Source organism: Chrysemys picta, chromosome 4 (assembly GCF_011386835.1).
Source record: "Chrysemys picta bellii isolate R12L10 chromosome 4, ASM1138683v2, whole genome shotgun sequence".
Lineage (NCBI taxonomy): Eukaryota > Metazoa > Chordata > Testudines > Emydidae > Chrysemys > Chrysemys picta.
Window position 1 is genome coordinate 11,188,897 of NC_088794.1, and position 25,759 is coordinate 11,214,655.

Here is a 25,759-nt window from a genome sequence, read left to right on the forward strand (position 1 = left end):
GTGTGAACCTGACAGGCCCAGTGATTGGGATGGCTCAGGGATCCCCCTTGTGCTATTGACATGGCGGTGATGGCCAGGGTGGACACTGCCAGGCAGGCCCAGTGATTGGGACGGGTCAGGGATCCCCCTGGTGCTATTGGCATGGTGGTGGTGGCCAGGGTGGGCGCTGACTGGCCAGGGCCAGTGACTGGGCTCTGGGTCTGCAGCGTCATAAGCCCCAAGCGTTCAAACGCCATAAGTCAGGGTCTCCAAAATCATAAGATTGGCCTAAAAATCCTGAGTTGTAGATCTTAAATCCACACAGTTTGGGTTCATTTTCTCTGCTTTTAGATGTCTGAGCCCTTGCAAGTGGGTGTCACATTTTCGAGCATTTGTGCACAATCGTAAGGGCTAGAAATGAAATGTGAACTGAGAGTCTTGAAAAAATCACGGGACTCCAGGAGCTGGGTCTTTAAGTGAAACACCCAAGCTCTGGTGGGTTGGGGCTGGCCTGGAGCAGGGAGTCCCCATTTGGCTTCAGGGGGCTGGGGACATGTGGTTTTGGTGGCCAGGGTGGGCACTGACTGGCAGGGGCTGGGATCTGGGTGGGGCCTGGAGTTCCCCGGCTCACTGGTCTGAGATCCAGCAAACTCCCCCCCCCACCCGCCATTCTCCTCAGGGGCAACGGCTCCCTTCGAACTCCTCCCGCCAAAACACCTCCTCCACTGTGATTGGCCGGAGGGTCTGGCCAATGAAAGGGCTGTTACTGGGCTCGGCGGGGGGGGAGGAGCCACGTCCCTTCCCGGGGAAGGTTCCATCGGAGGCGTGGCGCGCGTGCAGGCGCTAGGGAGGGGCTCGTGCTGAGTGTTGCAGGAGCTGGCGTTTGCAGCAGTAGCAGTAAAGGAGTGCTGCAGAGTGGGGTCGGTGGGCACCGTTCAGGAGGCAGATGATTGGGGTGCAGAGAATAGAACATGTCTCAGTTGGGGGAGGGAATTGAAGCCCCCCCTTAGTGGGGGGGACGGGGGGGAAGGGAGCCCCCCCCTTAGTATGTGAGGGGAAATGGAGCTCTCCTTAGTATGTGTGTGAGGGGCGACTATGGGGGAATGGAGTCCTCCCTTGTGTATGAGAGGCAGCTGTGGGGGGAATTGAGCTCCCTTAGCGTGTGTGGGCTAATCATGAAGAGGGAATGGACCCCCTTCAATGCAGGAGCTGGGTGGTGTACTGGAATGGAGAAGGAATGTGGATCTTTTTGGAGTAGCAGGGAATGGTTGTGAGGGGAAGCCCCTTGCATGGGTTGCAACTCTCTGAACAACGTGTTGTGTATTTGGAGAGGGGAGGGAGGGGTCTGTGGCCAAAAGAATATCGGGATCCTTTTGCCTCTTATGCTGAAACATCCATGTTTCTTATCTGTGTCTTGGCAGCACCTGTCCCGTCTCTGACTGGCTCCCATCCTCAATGCTGTCACCACACCCGGGTGGCTCCTAAGATTCCTAGTGTTTGGCAGCCCCCAGCTTTCCAACATCCCTGTGCACACTCCATTAACCTAAATAACAGGTACCCCATTACTGTTGCTCCCTTCCTCAGCAGCAGAAAGGGGGTGGGGATCTGGGTGGGGCAATTTATCCCTGAAAGAAAACAAGCAGGGGTTGGTGGTAACAAACCAGTGTCTAATTACATCTCAGCACTGAAGGTGTCTGACACTAAAATGTGAGGGGAGCTTAGGACTAGTTAGAGATTTGCTCCAATTATAGACATGGGGGTAGCTGCACTGGTAAAGCCATGAGAGGAAGGATGCTCTAGTGGTTAGGACACTCAGGAGACCCAGGTTGAATTCCCTGATTAGCCACAACCCCCCTGTGTGACCTTGGGCAAGTGACTTAGGCTTTGTTTACACTACAAGCGATACCGCAGCAGTGTAGATGCTTACTACAGCAACAGAAGGGGTTTTTCATCACTGTAGTACATCGGTAGGCAACCTATGGCACGCGTGCCAAAGGCGGCACGTGAGCTGATTTTTGGTGGCACTCACGCTGCCCGGGTCCTGGCCACCGGTCCGGGGGGCTCTGCATTTTAATTTAATTTTAAATGAAGCTTCTTAAACATTTTAAAAACCTTATTTACTTTACGTACACCAATAGTTTAGTTTTCTATTATAGACTTATAGAAAGAGACCTTCTAAAAATGTTAAAATATATTACTGGCACGTGAAACCTTAAATTAGAGTGAGTAAATGAAGTCTATGCACACCCCTTCTGAAAGGTTGCCGATCCCTGCTGTAGTAAATGCACCTCCTCAAGAGGCGGTAGGTAGGTTGATGGAAAAATTCTTAAATTGGCTTAACTATATCTCAGGGGTGTGAATTTTTGATGTCTCTGAGCGACATAGCTAGGTCTACCTAAGTTTTTAGGTGTAGCCTCAGCCTCAGTTTCCCATCTGTACAATGGGATAACCTCACAGGTATATTGGGAGGCTGAATACAATAAAGATTGTGAAGCAATCAGATATTGCTGCGATGGGCAGATAGTTTGTATGGGTAGAGCTTATCCCTGTTTTGAGACCAGGGAAAGCTGAACCAGCAAAAATGGATGCTTATAGTGGTTCGCCCTGCCTACAATATCTATCTATCCAGGGCTTGTCTATGTGGGAAAGTCTTGCCAGTTATACTAATACAGTTATATCGATGATGTGCCCTGTGTAGACTCTTATTCCTGTATAAAAGTGACTTTTTTGTTGTTGTTGTTTAAGCAGGAACACCTTCCTGAACAACATAAGCTAAACTGAACAAAGGCCACCCTCGCCCCAGAATAAGCCATTGTCCACACACACAAGTATCAGTTTAACAATACTGGTATAGTTAAAGCGATACAGAGCCCTTGTGTGGCTGCATTTATGCCTAGTGGATAGAGCATTGGACTGAAACTTGAGAAATCTGGATTCTATTCCTGGTTCTGCCACTAGCCTGCTGGGTGACCTTGGGCAAGTCGCTTCACCCCTCCATGTCTGTTTCCCCATCTGTAAAATGGGGTTAATGATACTGACCTCCTTTGAGATCTACTGACGAAAAGCCCTGTATAAGACTACCTATTAGTATACCAGTATAAAAGTGCTTCTAGCTGTTCCTGTATGGGAAAGGGAATAAGCTATGCAGGGAGAACTCCATCCACGCTAGGTATTGTCTCGGTATAACGCTGCCAGTTAAAAAAAAACACCCCTGCCATGTACAAAAACTGTAGAGCAGCCCTTAAAGTGCCCAGGTGTGCATCAGTTGTAATTATATAATTGGTATAACTATGCTGGTTTAAATTCACACCTTAGGATACAGCAGAAAACTTTCCCTTGTAGTCAAGGCCTTAGTTAATTACACAGACTCCATCACTCTCGTATCTGAGCACCTTTAATGTATTTGTTCTCACAACACCCATGTGAAGCTGGGCAGCGCAGTTGTCCCCATTGTATCGATGGGGAACTGATGCACAGAAAAGCTAAGTGATTTACCCAAGGTCACACCAGGTGTGTGTGGTAAAGCAGGGATTTGAACTGGGTCTCCTCTGTCCTCATGGCCTAGGCTGTATCTGCACTGTTGACAAGCAGCGGTGGCAGCAGCAGGGACATTATTGTAGACCTGCTTGCGTTTTTACCCCTGAGTCATCTGACTTCCTTCAGAACAGAGTCATGATGGTGGCTGACCGTAGTGCTCCCACCATTGCTAGGGCCGGTGGAGCAGCGGTGGCGTTAGACAAATGGGGGGAGAATTGCCTGCAATTCGGAGTGTAGATGAGGCCATATAGGGAAAGGTCCATATCCTACTTGCCAGTCTATTGAGACAATTGAGCATTGCAATGGTGGAGCCGTTCTGCCTGTCCCATTCCCTGATGCTCTGAAGCCAGCTGTTCCCTGCCCCAACCTGTGGCTGGTTTGGAATCCGCTCTAGAGAGGAAGTTCTCTATCCCATTCGCTAATTCCCCAAGCCAAGTCATCCACTTCCTCACTGAAGGGGGGTGAGAGACTCCACGTGGCAGTCTGAGCTATCCAGTTCCCCCAACCCTGAGCCGGATTGGAACCAGTGCCCATTGGTGACTGACTCCCTATCTGTTTCCCCAATCCCCTGAGCTGGCTGGGTGGGGGCCAGTGACCCAGAGGTGACAGGCTGTGTACTGAATTATGGAAAAAATATCATATTTCAGTACCATTCAATACTCTTTTCTGTGAGAGTCTCTGCTCCGTGCCCCCTGCTAGTTAAATATATCAACATTACCTCAGGGAAAGTAGCACATGGATAATACATAGATCCCAAGGCTAGCAGGGACCATTGTGACAATCTGGTCTGAGCTCCTGTATAACACAGGCCAGAGAATTTCCCTGAATTAATTCCTGTTTGAACCAAAACAGATCTTTTAGAAAAACATCCCATCTTGAATGAAAAATTGCCAGTGGTAGAGAATCCATCACAAGGCATAGTAAGTTGTACCAGTGGTTAATTACCCTCACTGTTAAAATTGTCCACCTTATTTCCAGTCTGAATTTGGCTAGCATCAACTTCCAACCATTGGAACTTATCAGATCTTTGCTAGATTGAAGAGCCCTCAATTATCAGATTTTTGGTCCCCAGGTAGTTCTCATAACCTGTGATCAAATCACCCTTAAACCTTCTCTTTGGTAAGATAAATAGATTTTGCTCCTTGAGTCATTCACTCTAAGGTGTATTTTTCCAATCCCTTAATCATCCTTGTGGCTCGTCACTGACTCCCTCCCAATTTATCATTGAGCCAGGAATAAAATAGTTTATAACAGTCACTGCCCTTCCAGGGGGAGATGGTTTGGCAGAAGCTTGCATAGGCTCACTTCCTGCCTCCAGTCTTTCCCCTTTATAGTACCAAATCCACCAAGGGAGCTCTGCTAGGTAGAGCCGACTGCGTTCCCAGGACTGTGTTCCGTTTGCAGGGAATCTGGTGTCTGGTAACGAGCGGGAGGCTCTGCTGACATGTGCTCCCCTGTGGCCGGTTCTAAGATTCTCTATCGGAACTCCCGCCTCCTGCGCATGGCGTTCCTGCAGCTCCATCGCCAGCAGAGGGCAGATGTATTCTGTGATGTCATCCTGCAGGCAGAAGGTAACCTGAAAGAGAGGATTGGTACCCACCTTTCTTGTATCTGCTGAATTGTCACCTTGCCCGTGCCCCTAATGATGTGATTTGATGTACATTTCCAGAGAATATTAATTATACATGAGTATGTAGTTACATTTTAACATAAAGGGCACTATACGTATGCTCGGCCCTTAGCTTTGCTGTTTGCAGTGGCTGTTGTATCACTGGGGACCGTGATACTGATGCGGCCTTGTGTGATAGGCGGCATTGATGGGCTTGATGATGTTTGGGAATCATAAGTAGAAAAAGGTCTGCACAAAAGTGGAAGTACTTCCAAAGAGCAAATTTTGCAAAATAGCAGCCTTCCTACATGGTGCCAGCTATCTGTCAGCAGACATATGGAAATTAAGTGTACATCCTTGATTGGAGCATTGTGAGACCATTTTATATGAACTTTGCCCTCAGCTGCTTCATGTTCAGCTGACAACTTGAGCATATTTTGGTCTGTGAAAGTCTCTGACTCATTAATCAAACTAATCTTGAAGCTTCCTGATTTGTTAAGCGTGGGGGTGACTGTCTCACTAATATTTTGTAAGTGTCTTGTTATTCTGTTTAAACTTTCATTGGATGAGGGGAAGTTTCAAGCAATAGCCTCCTATCTCATTGCATCTATAAGCAAGGTCCCGCTGCTCTGCAAAGTTAATTTTTTTAATATTCATTGGAAGTACTGTCTTTGCTGCTAAGAAGAAGTGTCTTGGGAGTGGCATCCTTCGAATTAGTGAGGTTTCCATATGCTTCCCTGGCCCTTTGTTTCAGAATCTTACTTTTAGCAGATGGTGCACACAGAGTGTGAACCAAGACCCAGGACTCTAGTTATGGACACGAGAGAGTGTGTGTGTTTGGGGAACATGGCCATGCATCTCACTGTCTTGCTCATACTGTATATTGTTTGTTTCTGTGTGTAAGGAAGCTTTTATTTCTTGCTAGCTGGTAGCTTTGGCTGTGTCCGAATGGAACTCCAGAGACACATAAACCAGCTGTTCTGTAGCTAGAGACATGCCTGTCAGTCCCTCGCTGAAATAACATTTGCTTTGATGTGCCAGTGCTCAATGTCCTCTTTCTTAGGTGGTTTTTGAAAGAGGAAATTAAATGAAAAATAAAATCCCTCCTTTAAGATAACATCCTGGTTGAAGTCTGAAATACTGAAAACTCTGGCAGCATTGTACCTGCCCCTATGGTTCTCCGCCCCTTCTGGAGGGGAGGGTTTGGAGCAACTTCCTGGCTGGACGTCCTAAAGAACCAAAGACGGGTGCAGCCAAGGTGGCCATCCTTACAGTATTCCGAGCTGCCCTGAGTAGCAGTGCTAGGGAGAGGCTGGGTTGGGGGTCCTGGCTGGGTTCAAGGCAGCAGGAGAGGCACCCAGAAAAGTGGATACACTCTCAATAAAATCACTGCTCCTCCAGGGCACACAGGTCTGTCTGAGTCTCCCCTTTGTGGATAGTCATGAGACTGCTGGATTGGACCCAAATCTTTGGACCCCACATGCTTTCCAGCCCACTGGGTCTGGGCAGAGTCCAGACACTCTAGGTCTGTCATCTTAGGCATAATCCTGGGACACCGATCTCATCCAGTATTCCTCCTGCCCCCAACCCCAGGACCAAGACTGAACCACTCAGGCCTCCCTAGTAGCTTATGCATGCTCTCCCCAGAGCCCCACCCTTACGGTGCCTCCCTTGCGTAGTTTCTCTTCAGGGACCATGTGTCATGGGATAGAAAAGGGATACGGAGAAAAGTGTGGGTGGCTTGTTTTTTTAAAGGAAGCAGACAACTTAATTTTATTTTGAGTGGGGTTTGTTAGTTTTATTTGGCTGTCGATGCAGTTAACTGGAGCAGTGGAAGGGACCTCAGAAATAAAAGCATCCACTTGAATTAACCCTCTGCCTGGTATGAAATGGAAGCACGGTCTTTGCTACTAAGAAGTGACTCGGGGAGTGGCATCCTTTGCCGGGGGCGGGGGAGAAAGGCTGGAGAGGGGGCCATGGAGATATGATCTCTCCTCAGACAAGAATGAAACCAAATCCCAGCATAAGCAGGCTGAGTTAGAGCTGCCTCAGGAACCGTAATGAAGAGTTGCCAACTCATGTGATTTTTATCACGAGTCTTGCAATATTTGGTGCTTTTCTTATAGCCCCGGCTGCGGGAATTGGAAGAGAGGAAGAAAATCTTTGCTTTAATTTTTTTTTTAAAGTGTGGTTCTAGCTTCCTTGTGCTTGTGGAAGAAAGCTTGAAAAGGTGAAGCAAGGACCCCCGAAAGGTTCTGAAATCAGAAGGCAAATAAAAATAACGATTTTAAGCCAATTTCATGATTTTTGGGGCGGGGTCCAACGCCTGATTTTTGAATTGTTGTGGGTTGGCGATACTAGGGCTTTGGGGTAGTTAAAATGTGAACTGCCCTTTTGCATAAGTGAGGTTTATTAATACCGAATAGAGAGGAGCCGAGTCCCACACACAGCAGGGTTCTTGAGAGGATTTGGGGACTGGAGCAGCACAGAGCAGGCCAACCCAAACCCAATAAAGCACCATTGTTAAAGGGGTTGGAACAGGGTAGTAATCGCTAATGCAGTAGCAGAGCCCAGCTAACCTATGACACTGATGGTCCACTCCTTTGTTTGCAGGAGAGGCTGTACCGGCTCACTGCTGCATTCTCTCCGCCTGCAGTCCCTTCTTCATGGAGTGCCTGGAGAGGCAAATGCCCTCCAAAGGGTGCAAAGTGGTGCTGGAGCTGCGGGGTCTGAAGATCGGGACTCTGCGGAAGCTGGTGGATTTCCTATACACCTCGGAGATGGAAGTGTCCCGGGAGGAGGCCCGGGATATCCTGGCTGCCGCCCGGCAGTTCCAAGTAGCAGAACTGGAGTCGCTGCAGCTGGAGGGTGGGAAGCTGGTGAAACAGGTGCTGGGTCGGCGCTTGAACCGCAAGTGCCTACAGCCGCCCAGCTTGGCTCCTATCTCTGCTAGTGTCGTGCCGCAGGCCTGTCCGCCGGCTCCCACCACCCCACGGACATTCCACCCCCTGGTGGCAGGCAAGCAACGTACGGCAAAGCCCCCGGGTGATGGTGGGGTACGTGCCAGCAGCACCGCCTGTCAGGCGGAGAGCGCCAAGTATTGGGCGGCTGTAGTACCTCAGAACGGGGGAGCCCAGCCAGGGATGCAGGGTGCGGTGGCTCCTGTGGAGACTGGGAACGTGAGAACCCAGAGCCGCTCCTTGGGCTTAGACAGGAGCCTCGGTGTGGGGAGCCCCCTGGGCAAGGCCGAAGGGTCACCGGGCGAGAGGAGCGCTGAGCAGGCCTTTCCCAGCGAGGGTTGCACCACAGACTGCTCACCGCTGCCAAGGAAGATCAAACTCAGCTGCCCGAAACTGCCGCCTCCCCACAATGCCTGTGCCACAAAGGCACCCCCCACTGAAGCACCCGGCAAGACCCCCACCTCCATCCGGCGCCTCTGGCGGCAGAAGACCCCAGGCTGGGATGAAGCAGGTGGGCTAGAGCAGGCCAGCCCCTCTTGCCATGCTGGGAGCCTCCCTGTGCCTCCAAAGACCAGCAACAGGAAGCGAAGCTCCAGTACATCGGCTTCTGGCTCAGACACTACCCCAGGGGAGGGGCATGTGGGTAGTGTGAAGCTCAGGAAGGTCGTCAACAGGAGTTGCTGGGAGGTGGTACAAGAGCCACCAGCCAGGGAGCCCCAAGGAGCCCCAGTGACCGTGGGAGAGACAAGCACCTCCCGTGTGGCTTCCCCGCCCAGCTCCGGACCGCACAACTTTACGCGCTGGCCAGAGCTGCCAGAGACGCGGGCAGCCAGCTCCACTGAGCTGCTGGCTGGAAGGCTGGAGGCTGTGCCGCTTCCTGAGCAGGCGATGGTAGAACAGGGGCCCTCAGATGGGAGAGGAGGCTGCAGGGACACTTACGAGCTGGACATGGCGGCATTGGAGCCCTTGAGTGAGAGTGAGGAGTTTGGGGACTCAGCCCCGCTGGAGCAGATGCTGGACCTGCTGCTATCAGGCAGTGGTGTGGAGGGTCTGGGCACTGCTGGGCCAGGAGGGACAGCAGGCTGTGCCCCTTCCATGGGCCCCTCACGTGGGCCAAATACAACACCCGTGGGTGCTGCTGCAGCAGGCGAGGCGTGGCATCCCCCCGAGGTGCAGTTGTGGCCAGAGTGGGACGACCCAGGGAAGGGCCCCCTGCCAGGATGGGAGGTGGGGGGTGGTCACTCCGCCCTTAGCACTGCAGATGGGGATCCCCCGGGGCAGCCTGCAGGTGGCCATCTTGCACCCAGGAGGGCTCTCTCCAGCGGTCACCATCCCACCTCATGCAGCCCAGTGCCCCTGGCACCTGCCAGCCCCCAGACTCTTCAGCATCCGCAGCTGGCAGCTGGCAGCAGGGAGGCTCCGTCGGGCCCACTGCCCCGTGTTCCTGCGGAAGGCAGCGCGGGGAAAGGGCAGGGACTCTGCACCACCCAGGCTGCTGGGATGGAGACAGGGTCCCAGTTTCAGGCACCCTGGGGGCTGCCCCGAAGCCGCCCAAAGCATGGCCCTTTGGACCATCAGCCCCCGGACAGTCCGGAGGGCGACGAGATTGACATCATGGCCGGCGCTGAGGAGGCTCTGGTACCTGCTGGCAGCACCTGCGTCAGGCCTGACCCCTCCTCGGAGTCTGATGAAGAGGTGGACGTTCTGAACTAGTGGTCTCTAGCAGAGGGGGAGGGAGTCTGGCTTACGGGAGCCATCACAGCCAGCCGGCCACCGAGGTGTAGCTGTCATAGCTGAGACTGACTATGGGACGCTGCTAGTAACAAAATGAATCAGGTTGTTGGAGTGGGGAGCTCTGCGGAGCCTGATAGTGGGAAGAGCTCTCCCACCGCTCTGCAAGGGGGGGACAGGGATCAGTTGGAGGGCACAGCTGGGTTGAAGCCAGGATGGAGGTGCAGCATCTCCCCCCCCCCCCTGTTAATTCTGGGAGGGGGCTGAGCCATACACAGGGATGGCACTGGGATTTAAACAAGAAATGCACTAGTCACTTGACGCACTAGGACTGAGAACGGGGTGGCCCCAGTGTTACCTACTACTTTGTTGGCGCTCTGCTGACCTCTGTGGTTGAATCATCTTACCACTGCTTCAGTTCTGCTGAGGGGAGGAGGCTGGCAAGGGGTGGAAAGAGAACAGCCCTTCCCAGTCATCTGGAGCCCCCCCCCCCGCCTCCACCTGTGCTGGGACAGAGGGCTGAGGGGCTGCACACGGTGAAGCCGCTTTTCCTGCTGTCACAGCCACTTTCAGACCCACGGACATTTTGTTGAGGTACAAGGCAGTTGTGTGGGTGCAGCGAGAGAAGGGAATGAATGGGCCCAACATGGATCAAACGGTGGAAGTATCCATTGGGGGTGGTAGTCCGCACCCCTGTGTGTTGTAGAGTCTCTTTAAAGGTGATGCTAACAGTGCTCTCAGCTCACACTCCCACCTCCCAGTGCTGGCACCCAGGATAGGCCTTGCCTAATTTCTTTCCTGCCCCTGTTGTGCATTTAGCTTAAGTTTTTTCCTCTACATTTATGTACGTAAACATCTTAACCTTTCTAAGCCTGGCCATGGGGACACAGGCCACAGATGCTGGTGAAGCACTATTAGGAGCTCCTAAGGCTGCAGCCAGGATTCTAGTTTTGCAAAATAATTGGCCAGCAGTGGTACCAGCCTACCTACCTGGAGTCACGGCTATCTCAGGCGCAAACTCCACTCCTGCCTGGCAATGCCATAGCACAAGCCACTGTCCCTCATTTCCCATGATCACGTTGCTGCCCCATTGACCTGTTGTGCATCTCCTCCAGAGTTGAGGTTCTCCTGTTATGACCCAGCTCCCCTTTCTTCCCTGCTGCTTCCCACAGCACATGTATCCCTCCACTGACAAAGACCACCAGCTCCATAGTTACTTAGTGCTCATCTTCACGCGTCACTGTCCTAATGAGAACATCTGTTACCCTTAACATCAGCATGTATTTTCATCCCCCCCTCCAGGAAGCATGTGGGCTTTGTGCCATGCTCCCTCCACTTCTCTCATTGCAGGGACTGACCACCTGCTGCAGCGGCCCCTTTAGCAATGGAGAAGACGGGATAGCAAGGAGAGCCTGGAGCGTGAGAGGGTGGGGCTTGTTTGAAATAAATGGTTGTATTTGCCTCTTGTTCGTTCTGCTGGATTTGCCCTCTGTTACATGGACTGCACCACCCGGCTTTCCTAGCCATGCAGTGCAAACTGCCAGGAGCCGTTTCCTCCCTCCTGCAGGGAGCCGGACACCTGGCAAGACTCCTAGCAGAATGCATGAGCATGTCCTGGAGTGGGGCTCTCCACTGATGGCTGCAAGCTGTGCAACATAGTGGGAGGAGAAGGTGCAGTCCAGCTGACCAGCCGGTATGGTGACCTCTGACCCATCACCCCACCTTGCTGCCACTTACAAATAGGTTTTTTTAGAAGCTTTATTACCAAAAGAACTCTAACCACAAAACAGTGAAAGATCATCTGCTAAGGAAGGCCAGAGGATGGTTGTGGGAGCAGAGCAGAAGCGAAGGACAGAGTGGCATCATCTGGTCCACCACTCCCAGTGGGAAGAGCTGCAGCTTCAGAGACATGACTGAGGTTTGGCCATTGGCCCCTTCCCCCACTTCATCATGCCTCATCATGGATGCTCTGGTCCACACAAGGAACGGATGGGTCCTAGCCCCGGCTGCCGGGATGAGAAAGAGAGGTGTCAGCCCTGGCTGTTCACACAGGAAATTATATACCGCCACCTCACTCCTGCACTAAGCATCCAGTCATTTGGGCCCAAAACACTGCATTAGCTTGTTGGCTAGCGGCAGCCATACTGAGGTCACCCTTAAGCCACTGACAAGCCTGCCAACTTAAGGGGTGACAGCTCCTTGAGAGGAAGGATGGTCCAGAGGTCAGTGTACTAGCCCAGCACCTGGATTCTCAGGTGTGTTGTGATACACTCATATTACCTTAGGGCCCCCCCCAGATAAAGGGCTCCCGCCATGGGGGAGAGACCATGCAGGGTCTGGATGAGGTGGAGGGGGTTTCTGCTCAGCGGCTGGAATACAGAGCATGGCGCTGAAGCACCGCTACCTCCTCCCCACCACAAGGCATTTTTGATGGATCCAGCCCTGCTTCTGTCTCCGGGAAAGGAGACACTTCACTCTCACAGGAACAGCCAACGCAGCCTGGACTAGGTTTTCCTCTCTAGGCGGTCTGGGCTTGGAATGGACCGAGGCTCCGACAGCCGTGTTCTCGCATCCCTAGCATTAGCCTGCTGACAAGTTCAGCATGTCCAGTTAAGGCAACATGCCCCCTAGCCGGTATTTGATTGGACATGGGTTCCAGAAGTGACCCCGGGTGCATGGAGTCGGATCTGCTGTCTTTAGTGACAACTGTGTGTTTCGGCTCCCATTAGCCCTGCAGAGACACCACCGCATGGAGAGCATAAGCTGGACTCTATTCCTCCTCGTGCATCATCTGCTGACCCTGACGCTAGGGCGTGGCTACGGAGGGCAAGGAGGTAGCACAGGGGTCGTTCAGAGTGTAGTTTGCTCTGCAAGACCTTTATGACTGGCCATAGTGCGGGGGAGCCCAGGTGCTGCCGGCAATTAAAAAAAGCGCAAGTTGAGGGGGTTCGTGCTGGAGTCTGACAGACACACCGATCTCAACCATACTAGTTAGAGTCACTTCTTCCCTCCTCCCTCGGATTTCCAGTGGCCATCCCTTCTGCTCGTCCGGTCCTGGAGCAGGAATAACTCACCTCGGTGTAGCTCTGCGTTAGACCAAGCTGCTCTTCAGCATGTCAGCCACCTTCTCTGGCTCAGGGAACTTGAGCTTGCGAGGCGGCCCTTTCTTAATGCCGCTCCATAGCTCCACCACTGAAACCCCAACAACAAGGCAGGGGTGGTGACGGGTGGGATGCGACCCATTGGTTTGTATTGCAGTAGACCCTAGAGACCCCCACTGAGCGAGATCGGGGCCCCTATTGTGCCAGGCGCTGCACAGACCCCCCCCCCAAATGTACTAGGTACTGCACAGACCCCACTGACGGAGTTCAGGGGCCCCCCAATGTACCAGGCACTGCACAGACCCCCCCCCCCCCCCCGCCACAACTAAAATTGGGCCCACACTGCAGCACAATCTCTGCCCCACAGAGCTATGACCAGTCAGACAAAGGGTGGGAGAAAGGGATACAACATATGCATTTAGGAACCTAATCGTGAAGTAGCTTACTCCGCATGAGGCGCTCACCATGTCAGCCTGTGCCAAAGTGGGACGCGTGAGCATCCCTACCCCAGTGTGCAGTCACCCAGGCACTGCCCTGTCCTGGCTTGCCCCTGCCCCCCCGCCTCCCCAATCATTGCACCCTGACTGAGCACTGCTGTACAGAAACTCCAGCACTTACTTCTTCCATCCTCCTTCACCAGGGACACCTCAAAGCTGTTCCTGCGCGGTGTCTCAGGGTTGATCTCCACCACCACGTTGGCGACGGTGCGGCGCAGTGCCTGGCTCACGGCATCGGCATTGCGCCCGTAGACTCGTCAGCTCTTACTGCGGGGGAGGAGGGGGGTGATGGGGGTCAGCGGGGCTGGGCATCCTGCTAGCAAACCAGCCCCATGTCGAGTAATGCCACACTCCCCGCCTGATCCATGACCACATCCCCGAAACCACTGCCTGTGCCCCCACCACCCAAACCTGCTCCCCCTCTGGAAGTGTCTCAGACTGAGTCCCCCCAAGATAACCCTCCCCTTCCTCTCCACAGACAGGCCCCCTCCTGCCAGCTATTGGCCCCCATCCACCACCTGAGCATCCCTGGTGCCCTCCACTGGGACATGAGCCTGCTGCGGCTTAAAAAACACCCACTCTCTTGCACTGGCCAGGACTCACCAATGCTCAATAACCACACGGGGTCCAGGGCCCCGACTTCCCTCGCCCCGTGACCTCTTTGGCAGTGTATCGACACCGGTGTTCGCCTTCACGTCCTCAGAGTTCACAGCCTTTGCCTCAGGCTCCTTTGCCTTCCTCTTCCTCACTTTGGGGGCCATGGTGCTCTGGGAGAACAAACAAGAGCCCCTTACCATGCATCTCTGGGTATTTTTCAGTCCAGATGGGATGTTTTTGGAACAGGAGTTAATCCAGGGAAGTTCTTGGGCCTGGGTTATTCAGAGGGGGTCAGGATACATCATCACGGTGGTGCCTTCTACCCTTAGAGGCAGGACCACAGGCCCTTTCCACCCAGCCACAGAAGTAAGGGGGGGGGGAGAGAAGGATGTGGCACAAAGTGGAGAGACTTTCAAGGGACAATGGAAACCAAGAGACAGGGGGGCGAGAGGCCTAGAACAGCAAGGGTGGGGAGATACTACAGGGCAGGGTCAAGGGGCCCCAGCATGTTTGCAGGGCAGGACTGAGGGGGCCCCAACAAGGCGAAAGAGGCGAGGGCCAGGGCTAGACGGACGGGGAGACCGCCGGGACTAGAGGCCAGACTCAAGGCGTGGGTAAAGCGCCCCCGCACCCACTTCCTGCAAGTGGTACCAGTAGCGTTTCTTTCCTGCGCATCCCAGCGCGGGGGGTCTAGGCGGAGCAGCCCCCCAGCAGTGGCGCCCCAAGGCCAAGACACACCAGACCCACGGAGGGCAGCACAGACACAGGCCCGCCCCAGAGACCTACCGCCTTCTCCACAGCCAGGGCCCCACGCTGAACCTCCGCGCAGCCACGCGGGCCAGCCAGGCAGAGGAAAGTGCCCCGCTCCCAACCATTCGACCCCACAGCGAGGGGGAACCGGGGGAAATAATAGTGGGGAAAGGCCTCAGCTGAGCCAGCCCTGCCTTTGTCCCCGGTGCCGCTGAGCGTGAGCGGAGCCGCGTCAGGCTCCAGCCAGGGCAGTGTTGTAATGAAAACACATGCGGCGGTTTTTACTGCACAGCCTCCCCCCCTCTTTCTGCAGGATGGTTCCTGCCCGAATTTGTTACACAACGTTCTGAATATTAATGAGGCTTCTTTGCAGCCAATCAGAGCTCAACCTGGGCTACCGCGACTTGGTGTCTGCGCAGGCCTGGGCCCAGCTGTAGGGTGACCAGATAGTCCCGAGATTTGGGGCTTTGTCTTGTATAGGCTCCTATTACTCCCCCACCCCCATCCCAATTTTTCACACTTGCTGTCTGGTCACCCTGCCTCGCAGGGCAGGCCCCAAGGGCTCAGCTGGGACTCCAGCAACCTGAGTGTGCAGGGCTGCAAGTGTCCCATAGGGACCATGGTGCTGAGAGCTTCCTTACAGCAGTGCCCAACAAGGACCTCAGTGCTGCGCGCTTCTCCACAGCAGTGCCCAGACAGGACCCATGGAACATCAGCTTCCCTAGAGCAGTGTCCAGTAGAAACCTCAGTGCTGCACTGCCATCTCCAGCAGGGCAAGTTTCTTCACAGTCGCATGCACCCAAATGCTGTGGCCATGCAGGGTTATTCCCAGCAGCCGTTAAGCGCCTGTGAGCAGCAGGGGCACTTGGGCCTTTCGGGTGTATTGGACCCGACGTGTACAAACAGGCGGCATTGGCCTGTCGCCCCTGCAGTGAGCCATTGCCAGTCCAGCCATCGCCCCAGCCAGGGAGTCCTGATGCAGACCTTTCAGACCACAGTTTGCAGCCAAGCCCCAACACCCCCTCTGGAGCCTCTTCCTCCCCCCCCACAGGTACTGCGTTCAGAGCAGGGCCAACCCCACAGGGTAGGAACCCTAGAACAGCTATTCTTTAACTGGGCTGCAGCCACCAGCACAGAGCTCACCCACGGCTGGAGGCAGCTCCCTGGAGCCAGGGCTGGCCTGCTGAGACCAGCAATGGCTCAGTGAACATCCAGCCTGCCCCAGGAGACAGGACACCGCGAAGGGAAGGGAGGGTTCATTCTTAGCATGGTTTATTACAGACACAGTCACAGGAAGAGATGATTAACAGAAGCATGGAGTATTTGTCCTAGGAACCACAGCTGCTCAGCCACCACCACTGCCTCTCCCCTCATGGCTGGGATGAGGAGCCCCTTGCTGTGATTCAGGAGGGGTAGTGCCCCAGGCAGCTGCAGGCACAGAACCAGGGAGCCCTTCTAGGGCCAACCCGTCAATTCCCCACCCCCCCCTCCAGCTCACAAGGAGTTCAGGTGCTACACTCAGCCTGGCACCACCTGCCCTCCTTGCCCCAGGAGCGGACTTTTGGCACTTGAAGGGTTAAACCAAGACCAGCTGGAAGGAAGGGAAAGGAAACTAGTAGTGGCCTGGCTCTTCAGTGGGGGAGGGGCAGAAGTCAGGCACTGGTTAGGAGTCCTCCAGAGCAGCAGAGTCCAGTTCCCACCAGCCCGGGGCTGGGCAGAGAGTTACACGCTCAGGCGGCTCTGCCGCCCCAGAGCAGCGCATATTCTCCAGCTCCTCTCTCCCAGCCACTGGGTTAGCCAACAGCCCTCCCCAGCAAGCCATGGGGGAGAACAGGTCCAATAGGGACCTGACCTACACCCCACACATGCACCGTAGGGCTGGGAAGACTCCCGTGCACCTCCTTACCCCCAAACAGAAAAGGGGGGAGGAGAGAATATCTTCCAGGAAGAAGTGGTTGGGCCCATCAGCAATACCCCTCCACCCCAAGCTGGTTCAGGTCAAGTCAACACTCTCCACCCACACCCCCACTCGTTCCACTCAACCGGGAGAGGGGGCACCCTTCAACTCAGCTGCTCTAGAGTCCTTGGGGAATTCTACCCCCAGCCCCTGCTGGACCAATCACTGCCCACCCCTTGCAGCCAATCAGCAGCCAGTTCTTGAAGTGATGCCAGAGAGGAACAGGAATAAATAAGATGCCACAGAGACATGAACAGTCCAGCATGGCCCACTGGGGAGCTGGGGCATGGCTGAGCCCCAGGGGGAGGGTGGTGACTCCCTCACGCAGCTCCCCTCGTCACCGTCTTCGAGACAGGATGTGCTGGGCACCATGGAACAGCTGCCGGGAGAGGGCGGGGGGGCAACTACAGGGAGCGAGGCAGGTCTATTTGTCCTTCTTGCTCTCGCCATTGGGGAGCTCCGTGCTGGCCACCAGGGGATCCAGTGGCTCCTTGGGCCCCTCGTCTCGCTGCTTCGACAGTTTCTTGGCCTTCTGGTACAGCTCGTTCAGGCTGAACTCCCGGATCACGTTCTCCTGCGGCACAGAAACAGATCTTAACGCATGCCCTGCCACCGCCTCCTGCGAGCCCACTGCCTGGGCCTGCTGCAGGCCACAGCCTCTTGCCGGGAACAGAGGAGGAAGGGGGCAACACCATAGGTCTGGCCAGCCGCTGACAGCTTGGGGAGCCCCGCAGGCTGGGGACAGATTGCCCAGAGTCATGTCGCAGCGGGGAACAGGGAGCTCGGGGGGGGGGGGGGGGGGGGGGGGGGGGGGAGGAGAGAGGGAGGGTGTCCGGATGGTGGATGGGAAGCTCCCCCGCTCACAGGAAATGGGTTAAGACGAGAATTCTGGCCCAGGTCAGGAGCTCAGCAGGGGAAGGACCCAACAGAGAGAATGGCCCTATCCAGCCCATGGCTGGTGCAACGGAGCCAATGCCCCAATGCTCAGGGAAGAGCACTGATTGAACTAGGCAGCTCCTGCAGCAGCCCAGGAAGGGCAGTGGATTACACATGCCCCTCGCCCTACAGCGTGTCCCCATGAATCCCACCTCGGAGAAGGTCCAGGAGACGGCCCTGCCCTTCTTGTCGATCTGCGGCCGGCGCATCACCTCCTTCCCGCCCTGGAAGAGGATCAGGGTGGGCAGCTGCTTGGTGAGGGGTGAGGTGCTCACTGTGTACCTTTGGGGATGGACGGACAGAGTGACCCCTTGGAGCACCAAGCGATCCCAACCCCTCTCCCCATTCACTCCTCAGGCTCTGCATTGCTCTTTTCTTGCCCCTAGACACATCCATGTCCCAGCCCCCCAGGCTAGAGGGAAAGGGGAAGACTCCGCTTCCGGGCAACAACCCCCACCTCAATCCAAGCTAACAGGACAGTCTCTGTGGTTGCAACATCCCAAGGGCTCGAAGCCAGCAAGGAGGGACGCAGACTCCCAGAGCTCATTAATTTCAGGACCTCTCTGAAGCAGGGCTGAGCGGGGAGTAGACTACCCAGGGCCACTCCAGCTGGGGAAGCAGGTCTGGTTCCCAGCACAGCCATATCCCTCCAGGGGGATCCCAGCAGAGAAGAGACCCCCGGTGTGAAGCCATGACCCTCAGCATCCTCGTGGCTGGGCTGTTGCTGAATCGGCTGGGGTGGGATGGGCAGTGGTGGGGCAGTGGAACTAGCCCACTTTTGCCCACATTCTGGAGGCACGAGACTGATCTAGTTACTCACGGCAGCCTGGACCCGCTCACCTGGTGCTGACATCGGGGTAGCGGCCCACGTCCACCTTGCCAAAGTTGAGCCCCGTGCAGTTGTACCTGGGTGGGGGAGGGGGGAGAGGCAGTTAGTGCAGGGAGATCCCAATGCATGGGAGGGGAGCATGGGGGCAAGAGCACGTGGCTGGGCTGAATCCTCCACCACAAACCCCAGCTGGGTCAGCTCCATTCCCTGCCCCCGGGGCAGCCTCAGCCAAGGGGGAGGCAGGAGTTCCCCCTCCCCTACTCACCGAATTACAGGCTGGGCACCACTCACTTGAGAGACAGGTCGGCGTAGATGGGCGCGAACGACTGGCATTCATTGGACCAGTTGGCAAAGAACTCCACAATCCAGGTCACCCGCTTGTCCCGCTCCAGTTCCTCCTGCGGCACAGGCAGAAGGGTCAGCTGGAGGAACCACGCCCCGCCTGCGATCACAGGTACCACGGGGGCCACAGCCCCAACACCGCCAGCCCAGCGCCCCCTCCCTGGGGTCACAGTGTGGGCTGCAGGTCAGGGTAGAGATCAGCAACTGCAGACCGAAGCTGGTCCCCAAGCCACAGCAGCCCATGTGTGAATGGTGGCCTGGGGCTATGGGGCAGCCGATACTCACGTCGATGGTTTTATCGCTGAAGTATTTGATATACTCTGGGCCCAGGTACAGAGGCGGCTTGCAGGTCATCAGGAACACTGAAAGTAAACACACATCACAGCACGAGTCACTTCACCCTGTACGAACCCCCACACCAGCAGCTATTTACTCATCAACCCTAAACCCGGCCTTAAAATAGACTCACCCCCCAGCGCGCACACACACAGGTGAGGAGTTGGGCCTGCTGTGCCTGGCTGCACTTTGGAGGCTTGGACACAGATTTGAGGAGAGGGGGCAGGGAGCCCAGGCAGGCATAGAAATCAAACGTTTGGTTTCCAGGACTAGTTTGCTTGCTCTGTGGCCTTACGGGAAGGTTGGATAAAGCATTTCACGCTGGGTTCCTGCCCCTGTGGATGGGGGGAAGCGATAGATGTGATATACCTGGATTTTAATCCCGCTTTTGACAGTCTCACATGATGTTCTCCTAAGCAAACCAGGGAAATGTGGTCTAGATGAAATTATAGTAAGGTGGGCGGCCAGCCGGTTGAAAGCACATACTCAAAGAGCAGTCATCAATGGCTCGCTGTCAGACTGGGAGAGCCTGCCTAGTGGGGTCCCGCAGGGGTCAGTCCTGGGGACAGCAGTAGACAATACTTTCACTAATGCCTTGGAAATGGAGTGGAGGGTATGCATATAAAATCTGCAGTCGAAACCAAGCTGGGAGGGGCTGCAAGCACATTGGAGGACAGGATTGGAATTCAAAATGACCTTGGCACATTGGAGAATTGGTCTGAATTCCAGAAGGTGAAATGCAATAAAGACAAGCATTACACACAGGAAGGGAAAAAAAATCAGATGCACAACTACACACTGGGGAATAACTGGCTAGGAGGTAGTACTGCTGAAAAGGATCTAGGGGTTACAGTGGATCACAAATGGAACACGAGCCAACAATGGGATGCAGCGCAAAAAAGGCTAATCTCATTCTGGGGTGTATTAATAGGGTATCGGATGTAAGACACGGCAGGTAATTGTCCTGCTCTGCTTGGCACTGGTGAGACCTCAGCTGGAGTCCTGTGTCCAGTTCTGGGTGCCACATTTTCAGAATGAGAAGGACAAATTGGAGAGAGTCCAGAGGAGAGCAACAAAACTGATAAAAGGTTTAGAAAACCTGAGGAACTGGGCAGGTTTAGTGTTGAGAAAAGATGACTGGAGGAGGTGGGGGAACCTAAGAACAGTCTTCAAATACACTGAGGGCTGTTATAAAGAGGATGGGGATCAATTGTTCTCCACGTCCACTGAAGGTAGGACAAGACGCAATGGGCTTAATCTGCAGCCAGGGAGATTTAGATTAGCTATCACGAAAAAACTAACTAAGGGTAGGTAAGTTCTGCGATAGGCTTCCTAGGGAGGTGGTGGAATCACCATCACTGGAGGCGTTTAAGAACAGATTGATCAAACACCTGTCAAGGATGGTCTAGGTTTACATGGTCCTGCCTCAGCACCGGGACTGGATCGGATGACTTCTCAAGGTCCCTTCCCGCCCTACATTTCTATACTACTATGTAGTTTTCCTGTAGTGCTTTGCATCAGTGGATCTCAAAGCACTTCACAATGGAAGTCAGTAGCAGTCTCTCCATTGTGCAGATGGGGAAACCAAGGCACAGAGCAAGGAAGTTAAGTGTCCAAGGCGCCGCAGCAGGCCAGCCGCCAAGCAGGGAACAGAACTGAAGTCTGCTCCAGTGCTCTATCCACTAGGCAACACTGCCTCCTTACAGTCTGAGCTCTCCAAATGTGGGGAGGTTAAGCCAGACAGGGGATGCATGTGTTAGCAGGTAGGGAACAAGGGGAAGGAATTGAAGGGCTGGAGGCTAGGGAGCAGTGGAAATGCACAAGGCTGCCAGTGGCTCCAATACTCACGCTTGAGGCAAAGCTTAACACACAAGCTCACACCCTGGCAGACACAAGCAAAGCAGGGAGGGTGGCTGAGACGCAGGGGGGAGGTGGCTGTTTTATGGGTAATGGTGTAACGTGCGGTACATTGAGATAGGAAGCAATGTGTTTGCGTGGAAACACGGCTATCTGAGTGGACACCACACAGCACGGGGAAGAGCTGGGCCCACCAGGAACACCAATCAGCACTTTGCACTCGGAGATCTCCAAGTACTGAAAAGGGCAGTGACCCATCCGGGGTCACAGTGGGCCGGGGCAGAGCTCCCAGCCTAGCGCTGAACCCACCAAGCCAGCCTGTCTCCCAATTGCCAGCAGTCACTAAAAGGCCCCATGTCACAGCAGGTCAGGGAGCTGGTTCTCACCCAGAGGAATGCTGGAGGGAGAGGGAGCTCAGCGTAGTGAAGGTTGAAGCGAGTCTCCATTAGAAAGTGGGTATTGTTCACCCCCATCCCCCACAGAGGACCTGGGGACATCACATCTCCCCTGGGGGTATTACCGGGGATTTCCCCAAGCGGCTCCGGAGTCAGGACGACAGGATGGAAAGAGGCTGAACGCACTCACACAGAAAGCGATGGTGCATCTCAGAACGGAGGGCTCAGCCAAGGGACGACAGCTTGGTTTCACTCTAAGGCAAGGCAGGGACACAGACTGTATAATGTGTACGCTAGTAGCCCGGTCATGGCCCAGGACCTTGGCCTAGGTGCTGTACAAAAACAGAACCAGACAACAATCCCTGTCCCACAGAGCTTGTGATCTAAGACAAGACCTGGGTAGAGGCAGGGATCAATGAGTCAGAACCGGCCAGCATGGTCGGCGGTGGTCTCTGCACCCCAGCCACCTAGCCTACGGCAAGCTTTGTGTGGGTTTCCTAGCAAAGGAGAGGTCTGAGGAGGGAGCTCTGTGAATGTTGATGGGTAGCTCCTCCCAAGCGGGAGGGGCAACAGGGGAGAAAGCATGAAGGAGCCTGTTTGAAAATGGAACAGCCAAGTGATGAAGGTTGGGACCACGGGCTGGCTGGGGGGCGGAACACCATGATCGCCTATGAGAGGATAGGTGGGCGGGGATAGGTTGTGAAGGACCCTGAAAGGGAAGACCAGGTGCATGTGTCTGGGGTGCTGGGGAAAGGGGAGCCAAGAAGACATGCCAGGAGAGGGGTGAAGCAGCCAGAGCGACAAGCCGGGAAGATGGTCTTAGCAGCAGCAACGATCTGCACAGGCCCCTACTGCAGAGGTGGGACCCCGGCCTTGGCAGTTACTCCCCTCTGGGACAGGGGAGCATGAAAAGCTTCCAGCTAAACAGTGCAGCAAGAGGGAGCCCGAGACCTTCCCCTGTGAAGTGATAGGGACTTACCAGCCTAAAAGGGTGCGGCATTTAAAAAGCCAGTTGATGGCTGAGAGCCGGTATATTCAGAGTCAAGACTACACTGAATCCCTCCTCCCCCCTCCCGAAATACATAAGGAGGCTCAGAGGGCGTGTGGGATCGGAGATGCGGATGCAGAAGCTGGGTAGACACAGTGATATTTCAGTAACAATCCTCTCTCCCATCGTGTCTGGCTGGTCTAGTTAGATAGGCAGCTCCTCAGGGCAGGGACCGTCCCTCACTGCACGGGCAGCATCTAGCACGGTGGAACAGCGACCTGGCTCGGGGCGTGGAGAGGGTACGGTACAGACTCGATTCTGTTCCGAGCCAGCCGCATGTCCCCGAGGTGGCATCTCACCTATACAGAGCGTCAGGTAGAGCAGCCCCATCCGCACATCCAGCCGGAAGAAGAGGATTACGTTGGCCACTTTACTGAACATGAAGATGTTCCCCAGGTGCTGATCCACGGTGACTGGGGGAGAGAGATGGCGGTGATGGTCAGCCCCAGACAAATGCCCCGGTCTACGGAGAAGCGGAGGTGCATGAGGAACGTCCAACACAGACTGTCCCCCACCTCCTGTGTACCTGCCCCCTGGATCGACACCAACATACATTGACCCCATAACTTCATCGCACTGGCTTTGGGACAGAGCTGCCCTAGGATCTCCCCAATCCTGCCACGTGACCTCCTCAGCCAGACCCCCTCCAGACCTTCCCCCCATGCTTCCCAAGCCAGAATCCTTGCTGGGCTCGGACATGGAGACCAAGCTTGCCCACACCTCCATGCCAGCCTGAAAACAGTCCTTGGAATGCCCTCCCCCTCATCTCCTGCTTGCAGAATAGTTCCAGCCAGGGGTGGGGGGGACTCACTGGATCTGCGGTTCTTCATCATCACGATGGCACTGAGGAACATGAGGATCTCCACCTCCCGCTGAAAGAAAGGGTGGGGTGAGTAGAGTCAACATGGCTCAAAGAGGAGATACCAACCGAACCAATAAAGCACGGGGGAGGAGGGGGGAAGAGCAGAGCTAGGCAGAGCCACCAGGCACAGAGAGAAGGCCCAATGCTGAGCAAAAGCAGTGAGGGGGGAACAGAGGGTCGGTGCTAGGGGCTCAGGACTCACCCAGTCAAAGTCACGGGGGTTCCCGGGGGGGGGGGGGGAGGGAATGTGTGGACGTGTTCCGGGGGGGACTCACCCAGTCGAAGTCAAGGGGATAATGGGGGGGGGGGGGGGTCGGTCGGTGCGGGACTCACCCAGTCGGAGTCGCGGGGGGGATAGGGGTTCCCGGGGGCGGGACTCACCCAGTCGAAGTCGCAGGGGTTCCGGGGGGGGGCGATGGGGGTTCCCGGGGGCGGGGCGGGACTCACCCAGTCGAAGTCACAGGGGTTCCCGGGGGGGCGATGGGGGTTCCCGGGGGGGGGAGGGGGCGGGACTCACCCAGTCGAAGTCACAGGGGTTCCGGGGGGGGGGGGGCGATGGGGGTTCCCGGGGGCGGGGCGGGACTCACCCAGTCGAAGTCACAGGGGTTCCCGGGGGGGCGATGGGGGTTCCCGGGGGGGGGGGAGGGGGCGGGACTCACCCAGTCGAAGTCACAGGGGTTCCGGGGGGGGGGCGATGGGGGTTCCCGGGGGCGGGGCGGGACTCACCCAGTCGAAGTCACAGGGGTTCCCGGGGGGGCGATGGGGGTTCCCGGGGGGGAGGGGGCGGGACTCACCCAGTCGAAGTCACAGGGGTTCCGGGGGGGGGGGGGGCGATGGGGGTTCCCGGGGGCGGGGCGGGACTCACCCAGTCGAAGTCACAGGGGTTCCCGGGGGGGCGATGGGGGTTCCCGGGGGGGAGGGGGCGGGACTCACCCAGTCGAAGTCACAGGGGTTCCGGGGGGGGGGGGGGGCGATGGGGGTTCCCGGGGGCAGGGCGGGACTCACCCAGTCGAAGTCACAGGGGTTCCGGGGGGGGGAAATGGGGGTTCCCGGGGGGGGCGGGACTCACCCAGTCGAGGTCGCAGGGGTTCCGGGGGGGGATGGGGGTTCGCGGGGGGGAGGGGGGCGGGACTCACCCAGTCGAAGTCACAGGGGTTCCGGGGGGGGGGCCGATGGGGGTTCCCGGGGGGGGCGGGACTCACCCAGTCGAGGTCGCAGGGGTTCCGGGGGGGGATGGGGGTTCCCGGGAGGGGAGGGGGCGGGACTCACCCAGTCGAAGTCACAGGGGTTCCGGGGGGGGGGGGCGATGGGGGTTCCCGGGGGCGGGGCGGGACTCACCCAGTCGAAGTCACAGGGGTTCCCGGGGGGGCGATGGGGGTTCCCGGGGGGGAGGGGGCGGGACTCACCCAGTCGAAGTCACAGGGGTTCCGGGGGGGGGGGGGCGATGGGGGTTCCCGGGGGCGGGGCGGGACTCACCCAGTCGAAGTCACATGGGTTCCGGGGGGGGGAAATGGGGGTTCCCGGGGGGGGCGGGACTCACCCAGTCGAGGTCGCAGGGGTTCCCGGGGGGGGGGGCCGATGGGGGTTCCCGGGGGGGGAGGGGGCGGGACTCACCCAGTCGAAGTCACGGGGTTCCCCGGGGGGGCGATGGGGGTTCCCCCTGGGGGGGGCGGGACTCACCCAGTCGAAGTCACAGGGGTTCCCCGGGGGGGCGATGGGGGTTCCCGGGGGGGGCGATGGGGGTTCCCCCTGGGGGGGGGCGGGACTCACCCAGTCGAAGTCGCAGGGGTTCCGGGGGGGGGGGGATGGGGGTTCCCGGGGGGGGGGGCCGATGGGGGTTCCCGGGGGGGGAGGGGGCGGGACTCACCCAGTCGAAGTCACAGGGGTTCCCGGGGGGGGCGATGGGGGTTCCCGGGGGGGCGATGGGGGTTCCCGGGGGGGCGGTGCGGGACTCACCCAGTCGAAGTCACAGGGGTTCCCGGGGGGGGCGATGGGGGTTCCCGGGGGGGAGGGGGCGGGACTCACCCAGTCGAAGTCACAGGGGTTCCCGTCCTCGCGCTGCGTGGGCAGCCCCTGGCAGAGCGGCGGCAGCTTGCGCACCAGCAGGAAGGCGGCGGAGAGCAGCGCCGAGAGCGGGTAGTAGGGCCGCGCCAGCCAGCGGCAGAGCCCGGGCACCGAGTAGAACAGCGCTAAGAGCGGGGCCAGGACCGCCATCTTCACCTACACTGACCGGCCCGCCGCCGCGGGGACGACCACGTACGCATCACCGCTTCCTATTGGGCAACTACGACGCCAATCATGATGAAGGCGGGGACTGATGGGAGACGTCCATCCTCATTGGTCGCAGCCACTGCCACTCACTATCAAACACATCCGATTGGATATAGGGATCGCAATGGAGACGGGATCGCTAGAGCAACGGAGCAATCAGATATC

The 25,759-nt window shown here is 56.5% G+C and overlaps 3 protein-coding genes across 10 annotated transcripts; 1 reads left to right on the top strand and 2 right to left on the bottom strand.

Moving 5' to 3' along the window:
• The first annotated feature begins 732 nt into the window (after positions 1–732).
• On the top strand, positions 733–11,282 carry BTBD18 (BTB domain containing 18). Of its 5 annotated transcripts, none has more exons than XM_065591303.1 (4): positions 733–899; positions 1,401–1,533; positions 4,851–5,087; positions 7,739–11,282. In XM_065591303.1, the coding sequence occupies exons 3-4, from the start codon at positions 4,961–4,963 to the stop codon at positions 9,796–9,798; spliced, it is 2,187 nt and encodes a 728-aa protein (XP_065447375.1). In that variant the 5' UTR covers positions 733–899; positions 1,401–1,533; positions 4,851–4,960; the 3' UTR covers positions 9,799–11,282. The 5 variants fall into 5 exon arrangements, with proteins under 5 accessions (XP_065447375.1, XP_065447376.1, XP_065447377.1 ...); XM_065591304.1 differs by having other exon boundaries at positions 735–934; positions 4,921–5,087; XM_065591305.1 differs by having other exon boundaries at positions 735–903; positions 4,921–5,087.
• Positions 11,283–11,559: 277 nt separating this feature from the next.
• Positions 11,560–15,020, bottom strand: SELENOH (selenoprotein H). 2 transcript variants are annotated; one of them, XM_005294960.4, is made up of 5 exons: positions 14,798–15,020; positions 14,018–14,181; positions 13,536–13,681; positions 12,891–13,008; positions 11,560–11,822 (listed from the first exon to the last, which is right to left on the bottom strand). In XM_005294960.4, the coding sequence occupies exons 2-4, from the start codon at positions 14,173–14,175 to the stop codon at positions 12,908–12,910; spliced, it is 405 nt and encodes a 134-aa protein (XP_005295017.3). In that variant the 5' UTR covers positions 14,176–14,181; positions 14,798–15,020; the 3' UTR covers positions 11,560–11,822; positions 12,891–12,907. The 2 variants fall into 2 exon arrangements, with proteins under 2 accessions (XP_005295017.3, XP_023964084.2); XM_024108316.3 differs by having other exon boundaries at positions 14,663–14,801.
• A 996-nt stretch (positions 15,021–16,016) lies between these two features.
• On the bottom strand, positions 16,017–25,738 carry TMX2 (thioredoxin related transmembrane protein 2). 3 transcript variants are annotated; one of them, XM_005294958.4, is made up of 8 exons: positions 25,349–25,738; positions 23,273–23,333; positions 22,761–22,874; positions 19,111–19,187; positions 18,775–18,881; positions 18,495–18,560; positions 17,807–17,936; positions 16,017–17,292 (listed from the first exon to the last, which is right to left on the bottom strand). In XM_005294958.4, exons 1-8 carry the CDS (start codon positions 25,535–25,537, stop codon positions 17,143–17,145), a joined length of 894 nt encoding a protein of 297 aa, XP_005295015.2. In that variant the 5' UTR covers positions 25,538–25,738; the 3' UTR covers positions 16,017–17,142. The 3 variants fall into 3 exon arrangements, with proteins under 3 accessions (XP_005295015.2, XP_065447388.1, XP_065447389.1); XM_065591316.1 differs by lacking the exon at positions 25,349–25,738 and adding an exon at positions 23,771–23,804; XM_065591317.1 differs by lacking the exon at positions 25,349–25,738 and adding an exon at positions 23,599–23,605.
• Between the last annotated feature and the right edge of the window lie 21 nt (positions 25,739–25,759).